Here is a 26,534-nt window from a genome sequence, read left to right on the forward strand (position 1 = left end):
CGAGAATTCCTCTCTTAAAGACAGAAGGAATACACAAAAAGCATATCAACCAGGAGCTATGGAAGCAAATCATTTCTGAATAAAGGAGATTTTGATGATTTTGTAGAAGAAAGATATGCCAGTGTGGGTAATAGCGGTGGGAACACTACTAAAAAATTTGGGGAGAATTTAGGCAAGTACTGGTTTTATGTAGATGGCATCATCGGGCATGACTTAAAAAAATAGTTATACCAAAACTAATTATATTTAAAAATGTGAAATAGAATTGTATTAAAAGGGTGTTTTAGGAAATTTGGTCACAATATGATTCCATTCACTAGTGTATTGCATTGTACCAAACAAATGTAAACTAAATAGAAGATTAGGGTAAAATGCCTTTAGCACTTGATGCTAAGGTATTGTATTGAAGTGGTATATATAGGCTGTTACAGTGTGCCGTGTACATTGTTTTCTATAATTACAGTCCCGTTTGGTTCGCGGAATAGACCCCTGGAATGGAATGGCTATTCCTATGGAATAGTCATTCTTTTGTTTGGTAGGTAGGGGTCTATTCCTTGGAATAGTTATTCCCATTGGAATACCTATTCATTTACGAAGAGGAATACCTATTCCTCTAAAAACTAAGAAGAATAGCTATTCCTTGGGGTAAAAGCAATATTTTCCTGAAAAATCATGTATTTTTTTTTAAAAAAAAAAAAAAAAGCCAAACCCTTCACTAGTTGGCCGGCCACCCATTGACCACCCCAATGGGTGGTCGACCACCCATGGGTTTTCTTTTTCTTTTTTTCTTTTTTAAATAATTTGATTTTCTTTTTATTTTTCTTTTTAAAAATGTGGGATTTTTTTAGTAATTTTGATTGGATTCCAATTAAAATATATGAGTTCTTATCAAACTAAAGAGTAGGAATAGCCATTCCATTCCAAAATTATCTTGGGTAATGGGTGCAGGATACGTTTTTGGGATGATGTTTGGTGTGGTGAGATGCCTCTCAAGGAAGCTTATCCAGTGCTGTATGATATAGCTTGTGCCAAGAATTCTTTGGTAGCAGATCACTTGGTAGAGGTTAGTGGATCCTATCAGTGGGATGTCAGATTTCTTCGTGACGTACACGATTGGGAGGTGGATGTCATGGCTTCCTTCTTCTCTTTATTGTATTCCTCCAAGGTTGGGCAAGATGGAGGAGACCGGCTCTGGTGGTCCCTTGCTCGCAAAGGGTCTTTTGATGTTAGAACATTCTATAAGGCTCTTGCTTGCAATGAAGCTATATTATTTCCGTGGAAAAGCATTTGGCGAACCAAGGCTCCTTTGAAAGTGGCTTTTTTCGCTTGGACGGTAGCGCTAGGGAAAATTCTCACCCTGGACAATCTCAGGAAGAAACGTGTCATTGTGATAGATAGATGCTGCATGTGTAAAATAAACAGGGAGACTGTGGATCACCTTCTTCTTCATTGCGAGGTTGCACGAGTTCTTTGGTATGATATTCTCAGACGCTTCGGTTTGTCTTGGGTGATGCCTTTTCGGGTGGTAGACTTATTTGCCTGTTGGTGGCCGGGGGGACGCTCCCGAAGCGCGGTCGTGTGGAAAATGGTTCCCTGTTGTCTTATGTGGTGCTTGTGGACGGAACGCAACGAAAGACAGTTCGAGGACAAAGAAAGAACAATAGAGGAGCTCATTTCCTTTTTTATTCATTCTTTGTACTCCTGGACGGCTGCGTATCTCGCACCTCTAGAGATTAGTTATAACGATTTCCTTGTTTTGCTTTCTTCTTCTTCTTAGTTGTCTCTCTTGTATACTCCCTGTATACTTGATTGCGCTTTGCGCTTTTTAATAAAATTCTCTTACTTATCAAAAAAAAGGAATAGCCATTCCATTCCGCCACCTTCTATTCCTAGGAATAGCTATTTCTTTTCCTAATGGAATAGTCATTTACAAGAGTTTGTTGGGGGCTTCTTTCATTTCTTGGGCTTTGGGTGTTTTGGGTGCTCTTTATGGGTTTCAGGTTTTAGGGTTGTTCTTTGTGGGTTTGTTTGGGTTTTTCCTTTTGTGGGTTGGCTTTGGTGGTTTCTATGTATATTCCCGGTGTACTTAGGGGCGCCTTACGCTTTTTAATAAAATCTAATTACTTATCAAAAAAAAAAAAAGAAGAATTCTGTCCTATAGGGTAATAGAGCCGTTGGTGTGCCTAGAAGGAATGGATTAATGAGAGAATATGAAGATATGCGAGATATGCTAGTTGTAGGTCTGATAGCTGTAGGAGATATGCGCTTGTCCTGTTGTGGGAAACTTCCTTGAGTCACGGCTGATTTCTCTAGATGCTGTCTGCTGTCATTTGGTGATATTGCGGCTGGAATAGTGGCCGAGTAGGAGTCGGGTGTGTTGTGTGAGTTTCCTATCTTATCCTTAACAACAAAAGAATACATATTCAGTATTTTATTCCAATGTTACAACCAAATTAAGGAATATGAATAGTTATTCCATTCCAGCTTCTTCGATTCCCAGTAATAACTATTTTTTCCCAATAGACTAGTCATTACGTGTACCAACACGTCCTAAGAAAATTATTTTTTTGATAAGTAATTGAAAAATAATAAGAAAATTATAATAAAAATTAACATTAGAAACACAAAATCTAATTTCTTTTTTATAGGAAAAAAAAAATGATACAAATGTACTTACCACAGAGTCAACAACAAGCATTCCAGTTTCCCCCGGTGGAGATGCATGTCGTACCACCTAAACAAGTCAAAAGTACAATAAAGGATTGAGGAACCCCAAATTTTTTTTTTATATAAGTAATTTCATATCATTAATAAAGCGCATACGAGCGCAACTCTAATACACAGAAAGCATACAAGAGAATCCCTAAAAGGAAAAAATAGAGGAACCCCAATTTTATCAAAACAATAACTGGAAACAACGCATTTGTAAAAGCAGAGACCTGCTCTGTTTCACTTTGTAGGCCAAGCCGACGTGTCTCATCAAATCCTTTATGGAGAAATGTTACCTATACCATGGATTAACAAAGCCAAATCAAACAACAATAAATCTCAGATATTGTAAACAAATATCCATATTTTCCAAACCAAGAAAATAAAAATTTGCAAAACTAATTCAACGTTTTTAACACAACTTTATAACGACATCACTGGCACATCAAAGACTTTTGGAGTGAAAAGCATCATTAACAACCGCTTTAAAGATCAGGAGAAAACAACCACTTCACAGTCTACACAAAGAACAACTTTTTCATAACCATTTTCTTAATTTAGGTACAGTTTGCATCTCCTTCATATGACTCTCAGTATTCACTGCCAGAAGTCAGTCACATGAATGGGCGTATGCATGTCTCTATTCCATCTTACTTATTTCCCAAGTAAATTAACTCAGTGATCAAACGCAAGGGTGCACAAAAATCCATTCTCCCACCACCCCATGCATCCAAAATAATGAAAAAAAAAAGTAAAAAGAAAAGTACCCGACATAATACCATATGTTGCAAATAGTGCATATCTGAAAATGTACCATTAATACTAACGATTCTAGGATCTGGGTACTTTTCTATGTTCCAGACCCTCCGCAATAAATGCCCTCAATTTTCAGCTGATGTACTATAGTTTTCCAGTCTTAAGACCCTATCTTGGTATGTGCTTAAATAAAAATTATAAGACGCAGCATGCTTTAGAATTTAAGTAATAACACCATGATTTACCATGACAGTCAGGTAAAAAATTGAATTCTGGCCTACTCAACAAAACATATTCAATCTTGTCTAATGTAGTACTAGTGTAAGAGTAAATAATTAAAAATGTAACATTAATGGTAGGGAAGCTCTGCGAGGATAAAACATCAACAACAAACCTGAAGCGTACCACGAGGAATGGTAACTGCCTCCCATTTATTTACATAAGAATCACTGCCCTTCTGAAGAAACCCCAATGCCCTCACAACCTGCCAATTAAGCCACTCTATGTTTAGTGCCTAAATTTGAATTACACACTCCCCACTAGAAGGATTGTGCTTGATCTCAATTAGAACTGGAAGCATGGCATAAAGGTTCAGCAAATATACAAGAAGCGCTCACTCGTTCTAAAGGCAAAAAGAACGCTGATGCACTCGATGACTTGCTCCCAGCATTCAAAGCCACCGCTCTGCCTTGCCAATCAATAACTGGTGAACCACTAGAACCACCTTTAGTCCCAGATGCAGCCTGTAAGCAACCAAATCATTAACTAAGAAACAAGAACATTTACGCTCAAGCTGCAAGAAAGCAGATCAATAATTTGACAATAGAGAACCAAAAAGTAGTTTCAAAAATCAGTTATAGCAGCAGAGTCAAGAAGATGGCTCTTCAATGACAACTATGTCCCACAAATTAGCAGCAATTTTGACACACCATTGAGCATTGTAAGATGTCAGTACCTTCTATAGACTGACACCAAAAGCCCAAATCCATAAAAACGTAAATTTGAAGGCTTTTTAGGTGCCCACACCAAGCATAATTAAGTGGCTCAGTATTATATATATATATATATATAAGTAATTGGCCCCAAAGAGAGGGAAACGGTAGATACGAAATAGTGATCTCCACTTCATGAGGCGTGGTCCCCAACCGATTGAGCTGCTCCTTATGGTTAAGAGGCTCAGTAGTATAATATGGCAGCACACTTTAATAAACACAAATTCATTCAAAAATTACAAGGCATTAGTTCCATTAAAATATTTTCCAAAGGCCACCTCGATACTTATTTTCTTCCAAGGAAATGAAAAACACAGCGAAATTCTTCAAATTGATACTAGCATAGAATTGGTTGCTTAACTCTGGCATAAAAGACAACATGAAATAGCCACCAATGTACCAAGATTGAAGAACTGGAACATAAAACGATTAGATCAGAAGGAAAATGAATCCACTGCCAAGTTCCATTCAGCAGAAAACAAACCAAGAAACAAAAACAATTGCTAGCTTTCAAGGGGAAAAAAAACGAGAGAGAGAGAGAGAGAGAGAGAGAGAGAGAGAGAGAAACTAAAACAATAGAGGGAACAAGAGAAGATATTACTTACCATCAAATTTAACCATTCGAAACAATAATTAATATTTTAAATTTAAAGATTGTAAAAGGCAACAAAAGAAGCAAGGCCTGCAAATGAAAGTGGACGAATTACTAATGTTGTCAATTTGAATTTCTAAGGTGCCTGCGATAAATGTGGACATGCATGGGTCTGAACTTCTTGTTTAATTAGTTTTTAAAAAACATTGGGAGAGCTCGAGTGAGGTTGACGAGTTCAACCTGACTGTGAGCTTGGCCAAGACCCCATCATTCCAAGATTGAGCCTCAATTTCAAAGTTCAAATTGAGCAAGCTCAAGGTGGGTTATAATTCAACAAGGACCCTACTACACAGGTTGTAAACAAAAAAAAGTTCCCAGAGGAATTTACAACAAGAGACTCCTAGAGAGGAGAGAAGGTAAGAAAAATTATAACACAAGTCATTATATGTAAAAATTCTTAAAATCATGGAAAGAAGAAAACGGAAAACGGTTTGATATCACCAACAAATTGAAGACTGGCCAAATAAATGAGTATCAACTTAGAAACAAGAAGCTCAACCCTGTCGAAGGTCCAAGCATTTCCTTTTACCCAAATGCATTGCATAAGACAGAACGGAACAACATCCTGGTAACATACCAGCATCTCTGCAACCATCCCGGTATTACTGATTACCCACTAAATCACAAATAACAAGAAAACAAGTAACCACAGTTCCCAATATATGAAACAATGTAGTTGAACATGGCCACTGTCTCACCACAAACTTTACTAAAGTTCTCACCAGATGTATTAATGTATGTGTACGTGTATGTATGTAAGCAAACTGTTACATGAAAATATCAACAATGAGCCTTCTCTCATGTACTTCACTACAAATTAAAGTACTTCATATGAGAAGCCTCATCAGTTCTACAACTGCCAACACTAATAAAAGAGTCACATTCTGACAGAAACATCCCTACGGTGTTCTAAAGATTGTTACACTTTTGATGGTTGATTACAGGAAAAGTAAAAGAAAATTGTTTTTCCTAAGTCACTACCAGTTATCAAAACCCTACCAGACATTTGACCTGGAAAATGGTCAGGTTATCTGGTCATTGGTTCAACCCCTGGGCAACAGTTAAACTGTTGGTTTTTTATTATACATTTTTTACTGAATTAAATAATGATGGATGAAATTTGAAGGGAAAATAGAAATATCTAACACTTATAAATGTTATTGGAGATTTATTATCAGTTTATACTATACGTATAAATGGTTAAGATACTTACTTGCATGTAGAAAGTATTGAAGTCATTGTAGCCATCCCTACACCAAATAACAATCATTATTTACTACTTTCGGTAGTGAACACAGACAGATAAAAGTGTGTGCAGAACCAATGTCAACAATGAGAAGTTTTCAACATATCATAGGTACACAAGCATGGGAATCTCAGCTTGGTTTTGAATTATAGTTCCCACATAACAAAAGGCTGACGAGAAGCCATGACCAGAACCTAGCAAATTGCATCACATTCTCAAGAATTTCATGACAAAAAATGGAAAATAAAATATCATAACTCAGTTTTAATGAAATAATCTTCTCTCACCACCAATAGATGTAGAATTTGAATACGCACACAACTAGATAAGAGAAACAGAACCAAAAATTCATTCAGAGACAAGAATTTCTAATTTGCTCATTGATGTAGAATGTTATACACACTACTATATAAGAGAAAACCACAACCAAAAATCCCTAAGAGAGGAGAATTTCTAATTTGCTCAGGTTGATGTCAATTAAATGTCATTGACTTATGTTTTCCAAATGTGCATTTCTTCAAAGAGTAAAGCAAACAAAATAGAACTTTAGTAAAGCAACCACATACTTTTTATAATGAGGAGCATCTCTATCTAATCGAGCAAGAGTTCCAGCCAAAATGGAAACCTGTAAATTTGGCATCAAATCAATGAAGGAGCCTTGATGGAAAAAAAAACAGTATTAGAATAAATCAAATTCCTATAATCTAATGATAGCTAGGACCAGAGGCAAAATATATGTAATATCGAGAAAGAAGCTATGACAATATTCCCTTCTTTTTTTTGCCGGTTGGTAAGCAGGAACCAAACACAAACATAGACTACATAGTTTTACCAGGAAAGTAATAATGATAAATCATTAGCAATTGCACTAAACACTACCACGTTCAACATCAAACACATACATAGATACATAAACTTAATTTCATGAGGATCATATATACACAAATATCTTTGGACATGCATGTAAGCCTGCATGTGTGTTTGCGGGATGAATTTTTGATACAACAGCTAGAGCAGGAGTTATCACCACAATCAAAGTGGCCTTGTCTCCACTAATTGGAGTCACTCTATTTTTATACATTATAATCATCAATTTAGCTCTACTTACCAATAGGGGTTAACTTGATATTCATGTCTTGGTGAAACACGTGAACCCAGACCCCACGCACATTTCTAAATGAAAGACAAATAGAAATGAACCCAGACCCTAACCGTTGGACTTCATATCATAAAATTAGATAGTTTTGTTAATAGTATCAAACCTGGACTGATCCAGGCAGTCAAACTTGTGAACCAGTCACTCAAAGGTTCAAGGTTTTATTTGGATCACCAGATTAGTCACACAATAAAACGTACTCAATTCACCCAGTTCTTTTACAAATTTGAGCAACTCAACTCATCAGACTTTGTTTATCACTGGTGAAAGCTTAATACAACAACATGGGCCTTGGTTGACAACGCTTTTTGCTTTTTTGTATGGCCCTGGATTATTAAATGAACTAATTAATGCTAAAAGAATACTCCAGCAACTGTATGCTACTTAAGGCCCTTTGAATTTCTCTCTTTTTGCCGAGCAAATGTGTCATTTAGAACTATGTTTTTGCTGTTCTATTATTGTTTTCTTTTCTGTGAAATCGTCAAAGCTAGTTTCTTGTTCTATACATGTGATTCTTGCTTCGTTTTTTCTTATGTTGTATCTTTGGACGGAGGCTTTTTTGTCACCCGTGTCTATTAGTTTCTCTGATTTTCTTGTTCGTTTTTCTTTGCTTTCTTAGGTGTTTCCTTGTGTATACTTCCAATGTACTTAGAGGGGCGCCTTACGCTTTTTATAAAATTTCATTTACTTATCAAAAAAAAAAAGTTAACTAAAGCTTGACTATCATCTACAAAATATCCCATTGTGCAGGAGTCCTTGATATATCTTCTGACATCTACAACAAAACTATGCATACAGAAATGATTATAATTTCTTCATTACGAAAAAATAATAATAATAATAATAATAATAATAATAATAATTACTCAGTTTGGTTACAAACTAGAAGTGGGTAAGACTTACATGCATCTACAAAATTTTACCGAGTTTCATGCCTCATATGAGTATCAAACCATCAATATACATCTTCAAACAGTGTCTCAATATACATATTTCAAACAAAAATTTAATACACATAAGGGAAAAATAGCAATACTTCAGACCAGCCTTTTTATACACAAAAAAGTTTTAATTAAAGCCAAGATTTAGTGTTATTGTTCAAATTGACACTAAATGTTGTTTTGGGGAAGAAAGGGGGATGTGAAGTACTATTTATTACATTTATAAGGACGGATGTTATTCACCTATAAAAAGTTACAAAAACATTGGCATAATCAATCTGTTATTATACCCCTTGAAGTAGAAAGAATTAAAATCCCCACTGTAAATATCTCAAAAACTAATTAAGCTCTAAGAGTGACTTCCAGTCAAAATTTGATGTGAATACCTTTTCACCACTATCATTACCAACAACCCTAATTTCCAGTCCAACACAAGCAGCCTCAGGAGAAAGAGGAATCTCCTCGTAATCGAGAAACTGGATTGCACCAGGATCATAACGAAAGAAGCCAAAATCATGCACCTAGAAGATTGTTCACATAAAGTTAGCACCACTGAGATATACATAGGATAGAAAATTTGTTAAAATTTGAGTGATATATCTATTATTCATGCCAGCATGAGGACAATAAGGCATACACATTAACACAAGCCCTGTGCTGGCTAAATACAGCATCTATACACTATGAATCATAACTACAGTATATATTATGTTGAAAGCAAACTAACTTAATTCTCCAAGTGCAATAGCTCTGAAACTCTTACAGCATTTCAAAAGCAATGTGAAAGTAAATGAATACATTGAAAGAAACACAGAAATATATAGACCAACAAAATTGACCTACTCCTCTTTGTGGCAGCATTTTTAACTAACACAGAAGCATATGAACTTAAAAAATAAATAAATAAACTAAATACCAAAGTATAAGAGCAAAATAACAGGAAACTAGAAAGCTAGCCGTTCCAGAGATCATAAACAAGGAAGCAAAAAAAAAAAACAATACAATAAACTACAAAACAAAAAGTATACATTTAAAATTGTTATTTAGACCTCAAAACCCCAAATAAGGGGGGCAATAGGCATCACATCGGAAATAGTGACCCTGGCCTAGTAAATATCAAGACATTTTCTCCCCTCCATAAGGGTGATTAAAGAAGATTCAAGGAATAAAGATTCTTCCATACCAACAAGCTATAGATTGGAGACTAAAGGGTTTGCTAGATGAGCCCTAGGTGCGCTCAGATTCTCGAGTTCCTATTACGTGAGTTCTGGTTATTTGTCTCTCTTCCCTATTCCGGTAGGTGTGGCTAATAGAATTGAAAAGCTTTAGAGGGACTTTCTTTTTTTTTTTTTGATAAGTCATAAGTTTGTCTTATTAAAAGCGTAAGGCGCCCCTTAATACACCGGCAGTATACAAGAGAACGCACCTAGCTAGAAAGAGAAAAACGAACAAGAAATTCATCAAATGTAAAAGACAACGGTGACAAAAAAGCCACCGTCCAAAGATACAACGTATAAAAAAGAGAAGCTAAAATATCCTCCAAAAATCTCTCTAAGTCCTCAAAACACCTATCATTTCTTTCCTTCCAAACACACCAGAGAATGCATGTTGGCACCATCTTCCAGATAACGGCACTCCTCGCCCTGCCAGCCGTCCACCAGCACGCATACAAGTCAAAGACTCCCATAGGCATAACCCAAGACAGACCAAAGCGAGAAAAAATAGCACTCCACATAGCGTATGCAACATCGCAATGAAGGAGAAGGTGATCCACTGATTCCCCGCTTCTCTTGCACATGTAACATCTATCCACCACAATGACATGCCTTTTCCTGAGGTTATCCCCCGTTAGGATCTTGCCCAGAGCCGCGGACCACGCGAAAAACGCCGCCCGCGGAGGAGCCTGAGTCTTCCATACACTCTTCTAGGGAAAGTGACTTCTCACAGCGCAAGCCAAAGAGCTGAAAAAAGACCCAACCTTGAACAAACCATTTTTGGAAGGGATCCACCGCATTTTGTCTTCACTACCTCTATTAAGACTGACCGAGTGCAATTCCTGGAAAAAAGCAGCAAAGGTCTCCAATTCCCAATCATGCGCTTCTCTAAAAAAGCGCACGCTCCACTGATTGGAGCCACCCACAAGCTCCACATTATCCGCAACTGAAGCATCCTTCGCACGAGCCATTCCAAACAAAACAGGAAAAGCATCCTTAAGAGTTGAGTTCCCACACCATAAATCATGCCAGAATTTTATTCTAGTCCCACCTCCCACCTCAAATCTAGAGAATCCAACAAACTTCTTCCACCCTTTCCTGATGTTCTTCCATAGCCCCACCCCAAAAGAACCTGTAGGCTCAAGGGAGCACCACCCTCCCCATAAACTTCCAAACTTGGAATCTACCGCTATTCTCCACCAAGCTTCCCTCTCAGTCCCAAACCGCCAAAGCCATTTGCCTAAAAGGGCCTTGTTAAACACCACCAAATTTCTAATACCCAACCCGCCTTCTGAAACTGGAGTGCACACTTTAGACCATTTCACCAAATGATACTTGAACTCATCCCCAATTCCTCCCCACAGGAAGTCTCGTTGTAGCTTCTCAATACGAGCACTAACACTTGCCGGTAAAGGAAACAAAGACAGAAAATACGTGGGCAAGTTGGAAAGAGAACTCTTGATGAGGGTAACTCTTCCTCCCTTGGAAAGGTACAACCTTTTCCAACTGGCCAACCTACGTTCAACCTTCTCAATAACACCATCCCAAATATGAATAGCTTTGAAGGAAGCCCCCAACGGAAGGCCAAGATACTTCACCGGTAGATTAGCAACCCCACACCCCAGAATATCGGCAAGGCCTTCCACTTGAGCTACTTCTCCCACAGGGATTAAAGCTGACTTGGCCAAATTAACCTTCAATCCCGAAGCGGCTTCAAACAGAAGAAAGATGCTTCTAAGATAACGTAACTGAGCTTGGCGAGCACTGCAGAAAATCAAAGTATCATCTGCAAATAATAAATGTGAGAATGAAACATTACCCACTCTAAATCCTTCGACTAAGCCCCCTCCTACCGCAGCTGAAATCATACGGCTCAATGCCTCCATCACAAAAACAAACAACAAGGGTGAAAGAGGATCCCCTTGTCTCAACCCACGATAACTACTGAAAAATCCATTAGGTGAGCCATTAACCAACACTGAGAATCTCACACAGGATATACAATGTTTTATCCATGAGCACCATTTTTCCCCAAATCCACATCTCCTCAGTATAAACAATAAGAAATCCCAATTAACATGATCATAAGCTTTTTCCAGATCCATTTTGCACATGACTCCAGGCTCCCCTGATCTTAATCTACTATCCAGACATTCATTAGCAATAAGTATAGGGTCCAAAATTTGTCTCCCCTTGACAAAGGCGCTTTGAGATTTCGAAATAACCTTTTCCAAAACCGTCTTAAGTCTATTAGCTAGAACTTTGGCAATGATTTTGTAAACACCACCCACAAGACTGATAGGTCGAAAGTCTTTTAAATCGATAGCACCTGGATACTTCGGGATAAGAGAAATGAACGCAGAATTGAGACTCTTTTCGAACGAACCCCCGGTAAAAAACTCCTGAAACACCCCCATAATGTCCCCCCTCAAAACATCCCAACACTCTTTGAAGAAGGCCATAGAAAAGCCATCAGGACCTGGCGCCTTATCTCCTTCCATTGCTGAAACTACATTCCTGACCTCCTCCTCCTCAAACGCTCTTTCTATCCACCTGGCCTCTGACTCTAGAATAGAATCAAAGGAGATACCCTCAACCGAAGGCCTCCACCTGCACTGCTCCGTAAACAGCTTCTCATAGAACTTGACGATGTGCACGCCGATCTCTGACTGATCAGAGGAAAGAGAGTCCCCTATCACTAAGGAGTTCAAAGAATTATACCTCCTATTGGAATTGGCAATAGAATGAAAGAATTTAGTGCACTTATCCCCTTCCTTTAACCACAACATCCTTGATTTCTGCCTCCAACTCACCTCTTCCAAAAGAGAACACTTCTCAAGCTCCCTTACAGTCTCAACCTTTCTCAAGATTTCCTCTTCCCCTAATACCCTTCTTTCTTCAATAGCATCAATAGCATCAAAAATTCCATTTAATGAAGTGGTCAAAAATTTGTACTCCAGTAAAATTAGAAGTATTGGGGGGTAAAAAATCTGATTCAGTTTAACAGAGCCTTGTTGGGTAAGTGGTTGTGGTGGTATGCTAAGAGAGGAGACTTCGTGGAGATTGGTGGTGGATGCTAAGTATGGTAGTTTGAGAGGAGGTTAGTGTTCTAAGGAGGTTGTCAGGCCCTTTAGAGAAGGAGTGTGGAAATGTATAAGGTGGGGGGGGAGAAGTTTTTTCTAAATATGTTGGGTTTGAGATACTAAATGGATCAAAGGTGGAATTTTGGTATGATTTATAGTGTTGGGAATAGGCTTTGAGGATTGTTTATCCGGAATTATTTAGTATTACGTGTTGCAAAGATGCGTGGGTGGTGGTTCATTTCATTTGCAATTCTGAAATGGAAATATTCTTTGGAATATTTTCTTTACAAGACCAGTGCATGATTGGGAGGTGGAAGTGGTTTCTTCTTCCTTCGAGTTGTTGTATTCTCAAAGAGTAGGGTAAGGAGGTGAGGACAGAATTTACTGGATACCTTCTAAACGGAAAAATTTTGAAGTGAAGTCCTACTATCGTGTGTTATCCATTCATGTAACTTCCCCTTTTTTACGTGAAAGAGTATTTGGAAAGTTAAGGCTCCTTCGAGAGTGGCATTCTTTGTGTGAATGGCGGCTAAAGGAAAAATCTTGACTTTGAATAACTAAAGAAAAATTAACGTTATTGAGGTGGATTGATGTTGTATGTGCAAGAAAAGTGGGGAATCTATTGATCACCTCCTTCATTGTGAGATTGCAAGAAAATTATAGAGTTCGCTTTTTCATTACTTCGGTGTTATTTGGGTTATGCCTAGAAGGACGAGAGAATTGTTGGTTAGTTGGAAATGACAAATGGAAAACCGTAATTCTTTGAAAGTGTGGCAGTTGGCTTCTTTGTGTTTACTAATGTAGTATATTTGGAGAGAGCAAAATGCAAGGAGCTTTGAAGATCGAGAGAATGCGTTGTTAGAGCTAAAAAAAGATGTTACAATCTCTCTACAAATGGATAACAGCATTCAATAGCCTGCCTGTTTCTAATTTTTCTGAGATTTTTGGATTTTTCTTTTCCTCTTTTTCTCTATATTAAAAGTTATCTGGTATACTTCATATGTACTATGGTTGCGCCCTTTTATGCTTTTAAGGAAATTGAATTATTTATAAAAATAAAACAACCAAAAGACAAAATGAAGATACTAATGAACTTCTTTAGCACAAACTCCAGGCAGACCAACCCTAGAGATCTGTTACCTCGTGAAGAAGCCAAACACCAATCCACACCCAAAGATCAAATCAAATTTCCAATCAAAATTGCTACATAACTTGCGTGAGTTTTCATTCATTTACATAATTTAGGAAGGTTACAAAGGTACCACTAGTCTTATTTTTGGGGGCGGGGGAATTTATTGAACACCCCTTGTGCTTTGAGCCATTTGGATTTTAAAAGTCCAGTTTCCAATTATTTAACATCAAAACACAAAATTATGGCATGTTTCCAATCTAAGGACCTCCATTAGCATTTGCATCAATATTTGAACGAATAATTTTTTCTTTCCACTTAAGCCCAACAACTCTTTTTTAGAACTAATGCCACCCAATTTCTCTCTCCCCTCCACGGCCATGGCTCAACCTCCATGCCTATGGAGGTTGAGTCACAACCATGGAGGGTCCAACCTCCAAGGCCATGGTGGTCAGTTGAGAGAGAGAGAGGGATAGAGGAGAAAAATTGGAATGCATAAATGGGAAGAAGAAGAAAAAAAAATCATTTAAAAATTCATATAAATGCTAATAAAGGTCTTGTATTGGAAACGGAACACAACTCAAGTCTTAATGTCAACAAATTGAAAATTTAGATCTTAAAATCCAAATGGCCCAAGTACGAGAGATGTCATATATATTATCCCTTTTTCTCCTATAACTAGTTTGGGAATCTTTCTTCCTAGTTAATGTCCACCAAGTATCTTTTGGGTTATGCCTAGAGGGGTGAGAAAATTGTTGGTGAGTTGCAGAGGACAAATGGAAAATCGTAATGATTTGGAAGTGTGGCGGTTGGCTCCTTTGCATCTAATGTGGTGTATTTGGAGAGAGCGAAATGCAAGGAGCTTTGAAGATCGAGAGAATGCTTTGTTAGAGCTGAAAAATATCTTACAATCTCTCTACACATGGATAGCAGCATTCAAAAGCCTACCCATTTCTACTTTTATGAGATTTTTGGATTTGTGTTCCTCTTTTTCTCTATATTAGGGGTTTATCTTGTATACTTCCTACGTACTATGGTTGTGCCCCTATGTGCTTTTAATGAAATTGAATTATTTATAAAAATAAAACAAGCAAAAGACAAAATGAAAAACAAGAAGGAAAAGAGAAAAGAGGAAAAGAAAAAAAAAAAAGGAAGATACTAATGAGCTTGCGGGAGGAATATATTTCACACCCCTTGTGCTTTGAGCCATTTGGATTTTAAAACTCCAGTTTCCAATTATTTAACATTAAACCCAAGTTATGGCCTGTTTCCAATTCAAGGACCTCCATTAGCATTTGCATCAATCTTTAACCGAATAATTTTTTCTTTCCACTTAAGCCCTCCAATTTCTTTTTTATCACTTATGCCACCCAATTTCTCTCTCCCCTCCCCTCCCCTCCATGGCCATGGCCATGGCTCGGCCTCCATGCCTATGGAGGTTGAGTCACAACATGGAGGGTCCAACCTCCAAGGCCGTGGTGGTCAGTTGAGAGAGAAAGGGGGGGGGGGGGGGGGGGGGGGGGGGGGGGGCAAGAGGGGAGAGAGTAGACAGAAAAATAGAGAGAGAAATTGGCATGCATAAATGGGAAGAAAAAAAAAATCGTTTAAAAATTCATATAAATGCTATTAAAGGTCTGCATTGGAAACAGAACACAACTCAAGTCTTAATGTCAACAAATTGAGAATTGAACTTTCTTCTTTCTCTCTTTTTTCTTTTCTTTTTTTTCTTTTTTTTTGGGAGGGGGCTTTAACTTCCAGTTTGCACTTAAAGTTATAGAATAAAAGATTATTGGTACAAATTGGGTACAACAGGGCTGCATAATGCCACATGGTTCCTACTTGACTCACCATAGAATATCTTGAGAGAGCAATGCAACATTTATATCACAAACTTTATCAACATTTCTGTGAGGACTCCAACTTCTCTTGGGGGTGCAAGCATTGTCAAAATGCAGATAATGATGTCAGGCATGGTGCTGTCTATAGTCTCATCCAGAGGAATTCCTTTTGTCCATAGTATGGTTCCTTCTTTTACCAATATTAATCTCTCCAATTCTATGAGAAAAAAATACCGTAGTCCCAAGGTGTTTTTTAACTAATATTCTAATGATTTTGTTCATTAAAAGAAATTACAAAAATCATTTCTTTGTAAATAGCCACCAAAATAAAGATCGTATCAGTATGTTTGTGCATGTGTATATTGCAATTATTGCTTCAGTTACCACAAAATAGGCATGAGCTCACTTATTCCTAGAAAAATAGACATCACATAGCATCTCCAAAATTCAAGTATGGACTCACTAATGTAACCAGCCTCCAATAAATTGTTACAGATCATCTAAAAAATAGAATCACCAACCAAACAAGATATCACAAAGGGAAAATATTGAACCAGCAATTCCAATTAAGTTGCTAGCTACCCAGAATTTTTGCAGTTAAGATCAAAAAAGAATAATAAAACCATAAAGAGTCCACTTACCGGATCTCTGTATATAGGATGCACCGGAATTTCTTCACGGTTCACGAACGTAGCCTCTGCAACTACAGGTCCTACAAAACCAGCAAATATATATCAGTGAACGGCATAGATAAACAAAAAAGACAGCCACAGGAGTAAAACAAATATAAAGCCCTCCTCCATCTCGTGGCACCCAAAATTCCAACGGCTTTTTTTTTTTTTTTTTAAAGTGCTTCAAGTTCTTCTTTTTTCCCACATTTTCTCAAAAAACCAAACAAAGAGACAGCGCAATTCAAGAGTCTTTTTTTATTCTTTAAACTGATGAGAAGAAATGGAATACATATAACTACCGGGCTTGACCACATGCCGGTTGGTGAGGATGATCCCCCGGCGCTTGTCGACGACGAAGCCGGTGGCGTAGCTGGCGCCGGCGGACTCGGTGTCGAAGGCGCGGCAGGCGGTGGTGCGAAGCACGACCACGGCGGGGACGACCTTGTTCAGCGCCCGCCTCCAGTCCTCGGCCGTGGCCACGTTCTCGCGAAACGGCGGGTCGATCTCCATGCACAGCTCGTCCTTGGCGCTGCTCGCCCCCTCCACCAGCCCCATCGCGTCCGATCCCAGCCTCTCCAACTGATCCCCCATTCACAGAGTAGCGCTAGGTCTAGTTGTCGTTGTGAACTTTTCCCGGGAAAGTGGAGGAAATCGAGAGAAAGTTTAGGGTTTTAGCGGGTGCGGAATTGTTCAATCTGAACAAGAGTGGGAGAGTGTACTTTAATTAGTCCATTTTTTTGCATCGGGAAGCAGAGGTTTTCTTTGGACAAGGATCTCTCCATTTTTATTTTTATTTTATTTAAAGTTTACGTATTTAACTGTGTATACGATTTTATATTTGAATTATTTAAATTTTTTTAAAAAAAAAATGTTAATATTGACTAGATATTTAGCTGTGTATACGATTTTATACTTAAATTTTTTTTTAAAAAAAAAATGTTAATATTGAGTCGACGATATACAGCTAGATCTAAAGCATAAAATACATCTTCCCATTGGCCATTTCAATTCCGTTTAGTTTTAGGCGTATGGGTGTGCTTGCTTTGTTTGTATGTGCTCGTGCTAGTGCTCTCTGTTGGTGAGGGCTGACTCCAATGTTGGTGATAATTAGAACAAGAGCCAAGTAACAATAATTAAAACGTTTATTAAAAAAGCAGCCCTTCTGACTGACTTGCTCTCAACCAAAAAATATGTACATATATATATTATTATATTTCTCTCGACTTGCTCTCTAAGCTAGCCAGCCGTGCTTAATGCCAATGGGTTTTTCTTTTCTTACAGGAAAAAAAACTCACATTTCTTCCTAGAATTTTCTTTAGAGCTTTTTCGCTTCTTGTGAGGCTCTCTCCAACGCCTTTTGGCGATCTATCAATCATTTTTGGCAATTTATCGTAGAGGATTCTTCCCTTCCTCCTAGAATCGTAGCTTCATTCTCTCCAAAATTGTTGTGCCTCTTTCTCTAATTCGTCACGCCGCTTATCTCTATCTGTTGCTCACTAACTTGTCTCATTATTGTCTTTTTTGGCTCTTCCACTCCCCACTGCTGCCATTCGCTTCTCTGCCTAGCCCTCACACTATTGCGCATGGTCCTCGTGCACTTGTACGTCCTTGTTGTTTCCTCCGCCAATACAACCAATGGTGCAAACCGTTTTGCGGTGTTCTCTAGACTCTGTCTCGCATCGATGGTTTCGATTCGACCTCTATCAATGCCTTCCTTGTTGTCATGGTTCTCCTTCTGGTGTGTTGTTGCAACAGTTTCTTTATGTGGGTTTTGGATTAGTTGATGGATATTTCGAGATTCGTGCTCAATCACGTGCTTCTTAGTTGCGTCGTCCCTGATATGCCTTGTCTCACCACTTTCTTGGTGGCCATTTCTCTTAGTGTCCATGACAATAATCTATAAGGTCGCATCGTTCATTTGTTACAATCCCTTGTATTTATTTACTCACATTGTTCTGGTTAGTTTGAGACTTATTGTTGGGCTGCCTAGCCCTTTATTGTTGTTATTGTTTGCAATTTGTTTTTTATGTACTTAAAAATAAATATTTAAAAAAAGAAAAAGAAAAAGAGAGAACAAGAGCCAAGTACTGCGGACTAAAAGACTGCTTGGAATTATGTTAAAAAGTTTAAAAAGTACTTTTAATACATAGAAAGTTGTACAAATTAAGCTAACAATTATTATGTTTTGTAAAAAAACTCAAAAAAAAATTACTTGTTTTTTTTTTTTCCTTAAAAAATAGTTAAAACGCACTTTTAGAAAGAAAAAAAAATTGAAAATGAAATTTTTTTTTTTCTTCTCAAAGTTCTTTTTGACTATAAAAACTATATTTTTCAACACAATTCCAAAATGAAGTTGTGTTAGATAGCTTAAAAAGTACTTTTAATGGCTAAAAATTTGTGTGAAACAAAAAAACAGGTATGTTTGATAATAAAAAAATTAGGAAAAAAAAAATCTCTAAAAGTATTTTATTCTTTTTACTATAAAAAAAAAAGTACAAAAACACACCTTTTGGGAAAAGCAAAAATTAAGCTTTTTAAAAAAGTTATTTTTTACTTTAAAAATTATATTTTTCAGCACAATCATTTTAAAACTTTTTTCTAAAAAGCTATTTTTTAATTTAAAAGCTTTATTTTTTAACACAATCCTAAACATACTCTACTATTTGAGCATATTTGGGTTTGCGTTTTAGAGCATTCTCAATAGCCTTACCAAAATAGTTAAAAATTACTCATAGCAGTCTCACCAGTTTAACCAAAAAAATTTGGTGAGTACTATTCCCTCACTAAATCATTAAAAAACTATAAAAATTGTAATTTATCTTTTTTTTTTTTTTTCTTTTTTCCTTCTTTTTTTCTCCTTTCTTTCTCACACGAATCAGTCTCAGCACAACACCACTTTTATCCTTTCTTTCTCCCATTTTCGTCTCTCAACTCTCAACACAACATCCTTGTACTCATAAATACGACCGTTAAGAAAAGATAAACATTTTAAAAAGATTAAATATAAAAAGAATAAAGAAATATGAAAAAAAAATAGAATAATGATTGTGAATAGTTAAAATAGTGAAGCTGTTAAAGGTACTTTGAAAAAGTGGCTCGTTATGATAGAATAAAGTAATTTTTAACTATTTTAACTAGTAAAATTTGGTGAGACTATCATAAATGCTCTTAAAACATCAAACATGCTTTTAGGTTCAAAAAAACACTTTCAAGGAAAAAAAGAAAATACACCCAAAATGCACTTTCAAGGAAAAAAAGAAAACACACCCACGTCGGACTGCGCGGGGTAGTCCAACTCTTGTATTTATTAAAATATTAATTAATTTTTTATTAATTTAAAATTTTGAAATAACTTATAATTTTTTTTTATGATAACATAATGAACTTTGACTCATGAGTTTGCTGTTTATTTCTTGTTTTAATTAAATATTTTGTGTAAACACTATTTGTGATAGAACAATGTTAATACTACACTTTTATATCATCCTCATTTTATTATGAGGATGTGAAAATTTTCATTATCAGCTTTTGAATATATATATATATATATAAGGAGTAATAAATACTGTCATATCAATCCAGTAAAATAAGAATGTAGAATGTAGCATTACTCATTATGATATTAGACCATAAATAGGTCAAAAAAATGGCTTGTTTGTAAGTGATTGGGTTGTGAAATATTTGTGTGTTGTGTAGTAAAAAGTGATTGATGTGATATAAAATTTGGAAATGTTTTATAGAAAAGTGAAAAAGTTTTGTTTTGTAGTGAATTTTTTATTTGAATAATAATAGAAAAAGGATTGATGTGATGTAAAAAGTGTAAAAAAGTTATAATGTTTTTTATTTGATATTTTTTAAAGAAGTGAAAAAAAATAAGAGAGAAATGACAATGAGTTGCCAAACTAGCCCTAAGACATTTTGTCTATCCCGCATCATTATGATATTAGACCATAAATAGGGCAAAAAAAATTAAGACATTTTGTTTATCTCGCATTATTACGTATGATTTTAAGCAATCTTAAAAAAATAGATGATTCTAAAAAAATTATGGAGTAGTTCAAATTAGGGGTGAAAATGCGAGCGGATAATAACTGTCAGATTCGCTATTCACATATGCAAATAATAGTTTTAGAGTATGCAGATACGGTTTATAATATCATATATATTTAATTAAATTCACTAAAACGATTTTGTTTTGATGTTACCTCATATGCGGATAGCGGTTTTCCTATATTTTTTATATTTACCAACTACAAATAGATGGTGCAAGATGGTAAATAATGTATGGGATTGAAATTTTATAGCAAAATAATTAGTAAGTGTGATATGAATAATAATGTTTAACTATAAATAATGTATTTTTGTATTTACTATAAGTATAAATTACAATTCCAAGACACAAAATAGTCAGTATTTCATATACGGATAACAGATAATAACAGCAATTAATATCCACAATAATTATACGAATACGAATACTTGAAAGTGATAATTGTATTATGCGAATACTTATTTTATAAGAACTAGAGATTCTAAAAAAGAATTATATTATTTGTTTAAATTACTAAAATTTTGAACAAATAATTTTTATAAATTCCAATCCGGCCTTCTACCGAAGCCAGAAGTGGCTGGAGGGCGCATGGCTGTTTATAAAAGGGCGCAGAGGAAGCCCATCAAGAGAAACCGTCAATCGCCCACGTGCACTTCACGGGCGGAGGGCGCATGGTTGTTTGTAAAAAGGCGCAAAGGGCGCAGAGGAAGCCCATCAAGAGAAACCGTCAATCGCCCACGTGCACTTCACGGGCGGAGGGCGCATGGTTGTTTGTAAAAGGGCGCAGAGGAAGCCCATCAAGAGAAACCGTCAATCGCCCACGTGCACTTCACGGGCGGAGGGCGCATGGTTGTTTGTAAAAGGGCGCAGAGGAAGCCCATCAAGAGAAACCGTCAATCGCCCACGTGCACTTCACGGGCGTCAATGTCCAATCGGGACTCTGATGTTTGCATTTTACACAAAATCCAAAGAGGATGCATCAAATCATCAGAATCTCTTCCCATTTGAGTTGACAACGCTTCCACCAAAAAGTGAGATGCCTCTGACCATGTCATGATAATGGGCCGTAATCATTCTCTATTTTTCTCACATTTTTTACATTTTTTAATAACAAATTACCAAAACATTCACATTTTTTTTTTTTATATCACATTAATAAAATTTTTATTATTATTTAAATAAAAAATTAATTAAAATACAAAACTTTTCACTTTTCTATACAAAACGTTTTACTCTATATTACATCTACTACTTTTTACTAACTCATATCATTTACAGAAGTTATGATAATTGTGCACTTTTATATCAAAAACCAGTACAATTCAATATATCATTTGATTTTTTTTATTTTTATTTTTATTTTTTGTGCGTTCTATGGAAGCACAACTGATTGCGGTTAGCGTTTATTGTCTCTAATTACTAACTAGAGCCGCCTTTTAGAAATTGACATTTTGAGTATATTTTAGTGTTTTGGACTACTTTAAGCATCCTTTTAGAGCTTATTTTAAATGATTTTGGGATCTATTTAATATGTTATTGGGTTTCAAAATGTAACAAAGCTCAATAAACTAGAGGATAAAAATGTTTTCATGCGCCACAAATATATAATATATAAAGGTATGCGATTAACGGTTATTAACTACTTCTGCCTATTTCTAAAATTGCTAACCCGCTTACAAAAACGATAATACAGTTAATGGTTATCGACGTTTAAAAATTATTAGGTAGTTAATAACTACATGCTTTTACACTCCTATTACGCCATACAGGGAAAGGGAAAGGAAGGCCAAGTGCATATCTTTGACGAAGAAGAAAAACATATGTAAACTCTTATACAAAATTCAAAGAGAAATGAAAGAATCCGGAGATGATCCGACATATGAATATTCACTTTCACTTCCATATAAGATGCCTAATTGTTTATGATTAGACTCTTAATTGTTAATGTGTTTTTGAGAGTATTTTTTCTTCTTCTTAAAATCAATCATTGAATCTGTAGAATTGACGTATAAGTTTTATTTATATATATATATATATATATATATATTATCAATCCTGTTTATTCCGTAATTACTAGAATATAATTATACAAACTTCTACAAATAAATTTGTTCTCATCTCAAAAAAAGCATGAGCAGAAACTTCTATATAAAGCAAAATTAGCACGTCAAATTATTATTATTTTTTTTAAAAAAAAAAAACAGTAATTGTTGTAAACGATTTGCAGGGTCTTGGCCAACTCACAAATATACAATTGTCCTAATAATCAGTTATATATATTAAATACCTCTAACAAAATGCTTCTTGTGGGGGGGGGGGGAATGGAACTGAGGGTCCTGGAAATAGCCTGCAATTATTTAGCTGTGGCACCACTGAGGAATGATCCATTCCGGAGCAAGTCTTTAAGTGGCATGTCTGTGGATCTTATGAGATTATAGGCAAATGCTCCAGAAATTGTTCCAATAATTGGCCCTACTATATACACCCACAATCCTTTGTACACATGCTTAATAACAGCAGGCCCTATGCTCCTTGCCGGATTCATTGAAGCTCCCGAAACCGGCCTGCAATTATTTTTTTCTAAACTGTCAAATAACTAATCGACACTTAATTACCACGTCAATCACTAAAAATTTTATCATTTGAAAAGTTTTGTAACGATATAATATGTAACACATCATTACTTGGACCCATCCACATAAGATGCCATGTCAGTCTAAATAAAAAGAGTACCCGAACATTATCACAAAATAGAGAGTTACCCAGCAACGAAGACGTTTAATAATATAGTCATACCAACAGCAACCCCTGCTAGTTCACTTCTCTGTAAAAAAAGAAAAAAAGAACGGGCTTAACATAGATTTTTACCATATCTTTTGCGTCTGAAAATATGAAGAACAATGAAATATAACATAGATTTTTTAGATGCTCAAGTGCTCAACACACAATAAAGTTTTTCATGTATGAAAAGAAATTCTGAGGTATTTGTGGATTACATACTGCTCTGCTATCTGTGGTAACGCCGGAGATGACAAACATCAAAAGGAAGGAGCTGATCATTTCCAGAACCAAGGCTTGGCTGTTAGATCCAACAGGAACAGTTCCAAAGTAAGCATCAGGGGTTACATCAAGCACTAGAGCTAATGTGCCACTAGCAAGAATTGATCCCATTAGCTGAGCCGCTATGTACAGAGGAACCTGCAGTTCATTGGAATAATAGATGCTATAACACCCTGATGGATATTAGTCAACAAATCATCAAAGTCTCAAAGAGGTGTTGACTAAATTGGTAAGAGGGTTACTCCCATTATGGTTTGGTAAGGAGGAGAATGTCAGTTCTTTTTTTCTTTTTCCTTTTTAGACGAGCTAGTCAAACAGTACAAACAGCTATAACAAATAAAAGTACACAAAAAATTCAACCAGGAGGATCTTTACCACTATAAAGGGGGAGATTTAATAAGGGGTACAAATACGTGGAAAAGCTGTCAGTAAGGCTGGTGGTAGTGGCCCGATGAGTTGTGTTGTGAGCCCAGAGATTTGCGCTCTTATCAAGCTGTCAATTCTCCGATTATTGGTGAGGTGTGGTTTTCGGAGACTAAAAATGACAAATAATGAGTATTCGACAAGGAGAATATCCTGGCATTGTTTTGCTTAAGCTGATTTAACAGGATGGAAGGCTACAAAGGCCTCTCCCTTGGTTGGGTCATAAGAGGGGCCCAATTTGGTGGTGAAGACAAAAGATATGAACTCATCAGAGTTGGTGCCAAATGGTGGCAAAAGCTGAGTGGGAGGAACGGATGGCAACTAGGGAATGGGTGAGATTAGGGATTTCCATTGTTTGAGTTGTGTGAGGCTGGTGGAATTAATGTGTTTAGAGAGGAGAGAATATGAGTTCAATTCTCCATAGACACATTAATGGAACGAGACTCATGCCCACTAATTTTTGTTCACCAACTTCCTATCACTAAATCTCTAGTGGGGTTGGAATTAGGTTATAGCTTGACCATTTGTAAGGAGGGCCTATGAATCTCCCAAGTTACGGGTCCATTGATTGGTGCCCTATCAGATAAAGGTGCTATTAGGGTTAGGTTTACTTTTAGGAAGACCAGCCCCTAATTGTCTCCTTACCCTTTTGTGTTTTGGGGGAAAAAATATATTAATCAGCAAATATTATTACCCCTTGTGACATGGTTGTTCTTGATCCATCAACTCTTGGTTGTTTATAAATAAGCCATGTGGGTGAATTCTTGAGGCCAAAATGTTTGATTTGGTAAATAGAGAGCTATTTCATTTGCATAGCTCATTGAATATATATATATATACAGCATTTATAGAACATTGACCTCCTTGTACGGGAAGCGACGAAAGATGGCGGAAGTAATGGTGACCGCCGGATTAAAGTGGGCTCCAGAAATATGACCAACAGAATAAATCATGACGGTGACTATCAAACCCCACGTTACACATATGCCCGGAAATGTGACCGAACCATAGATCTTATTGACTGCGACTGCGCCACAGCCAGCAAATACCACAAAATACGTACCAATCACTTCTGCAATCAACTGCAAATAATATAAACCACCAAAATAGAGACTCTTATTTTAGAAACCTCATCACAAAATATTCAACTGAATATATATATATATATATATACATATTGAAGACTGAAGAGCAGTGACTATTTTTATTCACTACCTTTTGTGTGATGGTTACTACTGAAGCTGATGAACAAAAGGCAGTGTCACCATCGGATTTGGCGGTGGTGGATGTGCCAACACCTTCTTCAATCGTTGAAATTTCTTGCTCTTCTATGCCCATTCTTATGAAAAGCAATTAATTAATTATGATCTAAGATTGAAAACTTCAAGCCTCAAGGGGTTTAGAGTGAAAGTTTGTTATATATATATATAATATGTTGAAGTGATTTAATGGGGTTTTGAAGATAAGATCAGGTAGTCTTGTCATTTTGAATTCGAAGTAGTTGAGAAAAAATCGTTAATTTTGGATTTGTTGGAGATTTGGCTGGTGGATAAGTGGATTTTTATTTATTTTTAATAAGTTTGTTACTTTCATTTTTCAATTAAGAAAATAGAGCAGATTGCTCTAACAAAATTACATCACATATACATTTAAGAATTTATTTCATCTAAACTTGATTTATGATTTGCTTAACAGCAATTTTAATTGCTAAATATTTATGGTAATATGTTCAAGTCAAGGATGGTTCAAGTGGATTTAAGTTGCACTCTTATGTGATTTTTGGTCTTAGATACCACTTCTCCTACTTTGTTGCCTTCTTTATCTTAAAGGATTCGGCTTTAAATCCTTTTTGCTTGATTGGCCCAAGCATGTTAAGTATGACAAATTCATAAATAAAATGGTGCTTGTGCAATCTTAAGTATTGACTTATTTTAGGGGACTCCTTCTACATAAATCATTTGTCCCTTTCACATTACTAACATTGAAAAAGTTGAGACATAACTAAAAGCATGGAAATTTTTAAAAAGATATGAAAAACAAGGGACAATAATTTGCCAATTGCTTCACAGGTGGTGCAGGCCTGCGAAAGAAAGGTTGCAATTTAAGTAAATATGGTCATATTATCGAGGAGGCTTGTGGGGTATTAAATGGTCTTTGTCAGTGGAAGATCTCTCATATTCAGCGAATTGCCAATAAGACTGCTAACAGTCTTGTGAATGAAGCACTTGTTCTTAGTGAGGAACGGGTTTTTTCTTGAGAAATTCCCTCACTGTTTAAATGGATTTTTCCGTATAGAAGGTTATGCTTAAATTGCTAATTTTATATGGAAGGTGGATCTACTTTAAAAAAAAAAAAAAAATTAAAATTTTTTTTTTTTTTAAAAAAAAAAAAAAAAAAAAAAAAACTCTTTGCTTCATAGGTAGAAAATTTGGTGTGTAACTTTTTTTTTTTTTTTTTTTTTTTTTTTTTTTTTTTTTTTGGCATTGTGGTGTTAAGAATGGGAAATATTTAGGGTACAACAATTTATACTACAATATGCCATGCGAGTGAATAAGCAACATAATTTGATAAGTAAATTTAATTATTTGGTGGTTAACATAATAAGTATTATTC

The 26,534-nt window shown here is 36.1% G+C and overlaps 2 protein-coding genes across 2 annotated transcripts in view; both read right to left on the minus strand.

The window, feature by feature from the left end:
• The window catches only part of LOC133859360 (protease Do-like 7), a 30,112-nt gene extending 12,949 nt beyond the window's left edge, over positions 1 to 17,163 (minus strand). The window contains exons 1-9 of the mRNA XM_062294748.1: positions 16,687 to 17,163; positions 16,358 to 16,428; positions 8,839 to 8,973; positions 6,922 to 6,980; positions 6,323 to 6,359; positions 4,083 to 4,208; positions 3,860 to 3,949; positions 2,940 to 3,005; positions 2,678 to 2,734 (exon numbers count right to left, since the gene is read on the minus strand). Coding sequence (XP_062150732.1) covers positions 2,678 to 2,734; positions 2,940 to 3,005; positions 3,860 to 3,949; positions 4,083 to 4,208; positions 6,323 to 6,359; positions 6,922 to 6,980; positions 8,839 to 8,973; positions 16,358 to 16,428; positions 16,687 to 16,978 — 933 coding nt within the window. The 5' untranslated portion in view covers positions 16,979 to 17,163. The remainder of the gene's footprint in view (positions 1 to 2,677; positions 2,735 to 2,939; positions 3,006 to 3,859; positions 3,950 to 4,082; positions 4,209 to 6,322; positions 6,360 to 6,921; positions 6,981 to 8,838; positions 8,974 to 16,357; positions 16,429 to 16,686) is intronic.
• A 5,626-nt stretch (positions 17,164 to 22,789) lies between these two features.
• On the minus strand, positions 22,790 to 25,259 carry LOC133860491 (probable aquaporin NIP-type). Its single transcript, XM_062296081.1, has 5 exons — positions 25,137 to 25,259; positions 24,782 to 25,003; positions 23,439 to 23,636; positions 23,201 to 23,262; positions 22,790 to 23,002 (listed from the first exon to the last, which is right to left on the minus strand). The coding sequence occupies exons 1-5, from the start codon at positions 25,257 to 25,259 to the stop codon at positions 22,792 to 22,794; spliced, it is 816 nt and encodes a 271-aa protein (XP_062152065.1). The 3' UTR covers positions 22,790 to 22,791.
• Between the last annotated feature and the right edge of the window lie 1,275 nt (positions 25,260 to 26,534).

The sequence above is a fragment of the Alnus glutinosa genome, chromosome 2 (assembly GCF_958979055.1).
Source record: "Alnus glutinosa chromosome 2, dhAlnGlut1.1, whole genome shotgun sequence".
NCBI lineage: Eukaryota > Viridiplantae > Streptophyta > Magnoliopsida > Fagales > Betulaceae > Alnus > Alnus glutinosa.

Coding starts and splice junctions, on each gene's coding strand:
- LOC133860491 (XM_062296081.1), bottom strand. CDS start 25,259: ATGGGCATAGAAGAGCAAGAAATTTCAACGATTGAAGAAGGTGTTGGC. Junction 23,637..24,781: donor GTCGCTTCCCGTACAAGGAG/GTCAATGTTCTA, acceptor AATGAACTGCAG/GTTCCTCTGTACATAGCGGC. Junction 23,003..23,200: donor TTAAACGTCTTCGTTGCTGG/GTAACTCTCTAT, acceptor AAATAATTGCAG/GCCGGTTTCGGGAGCTTCAA.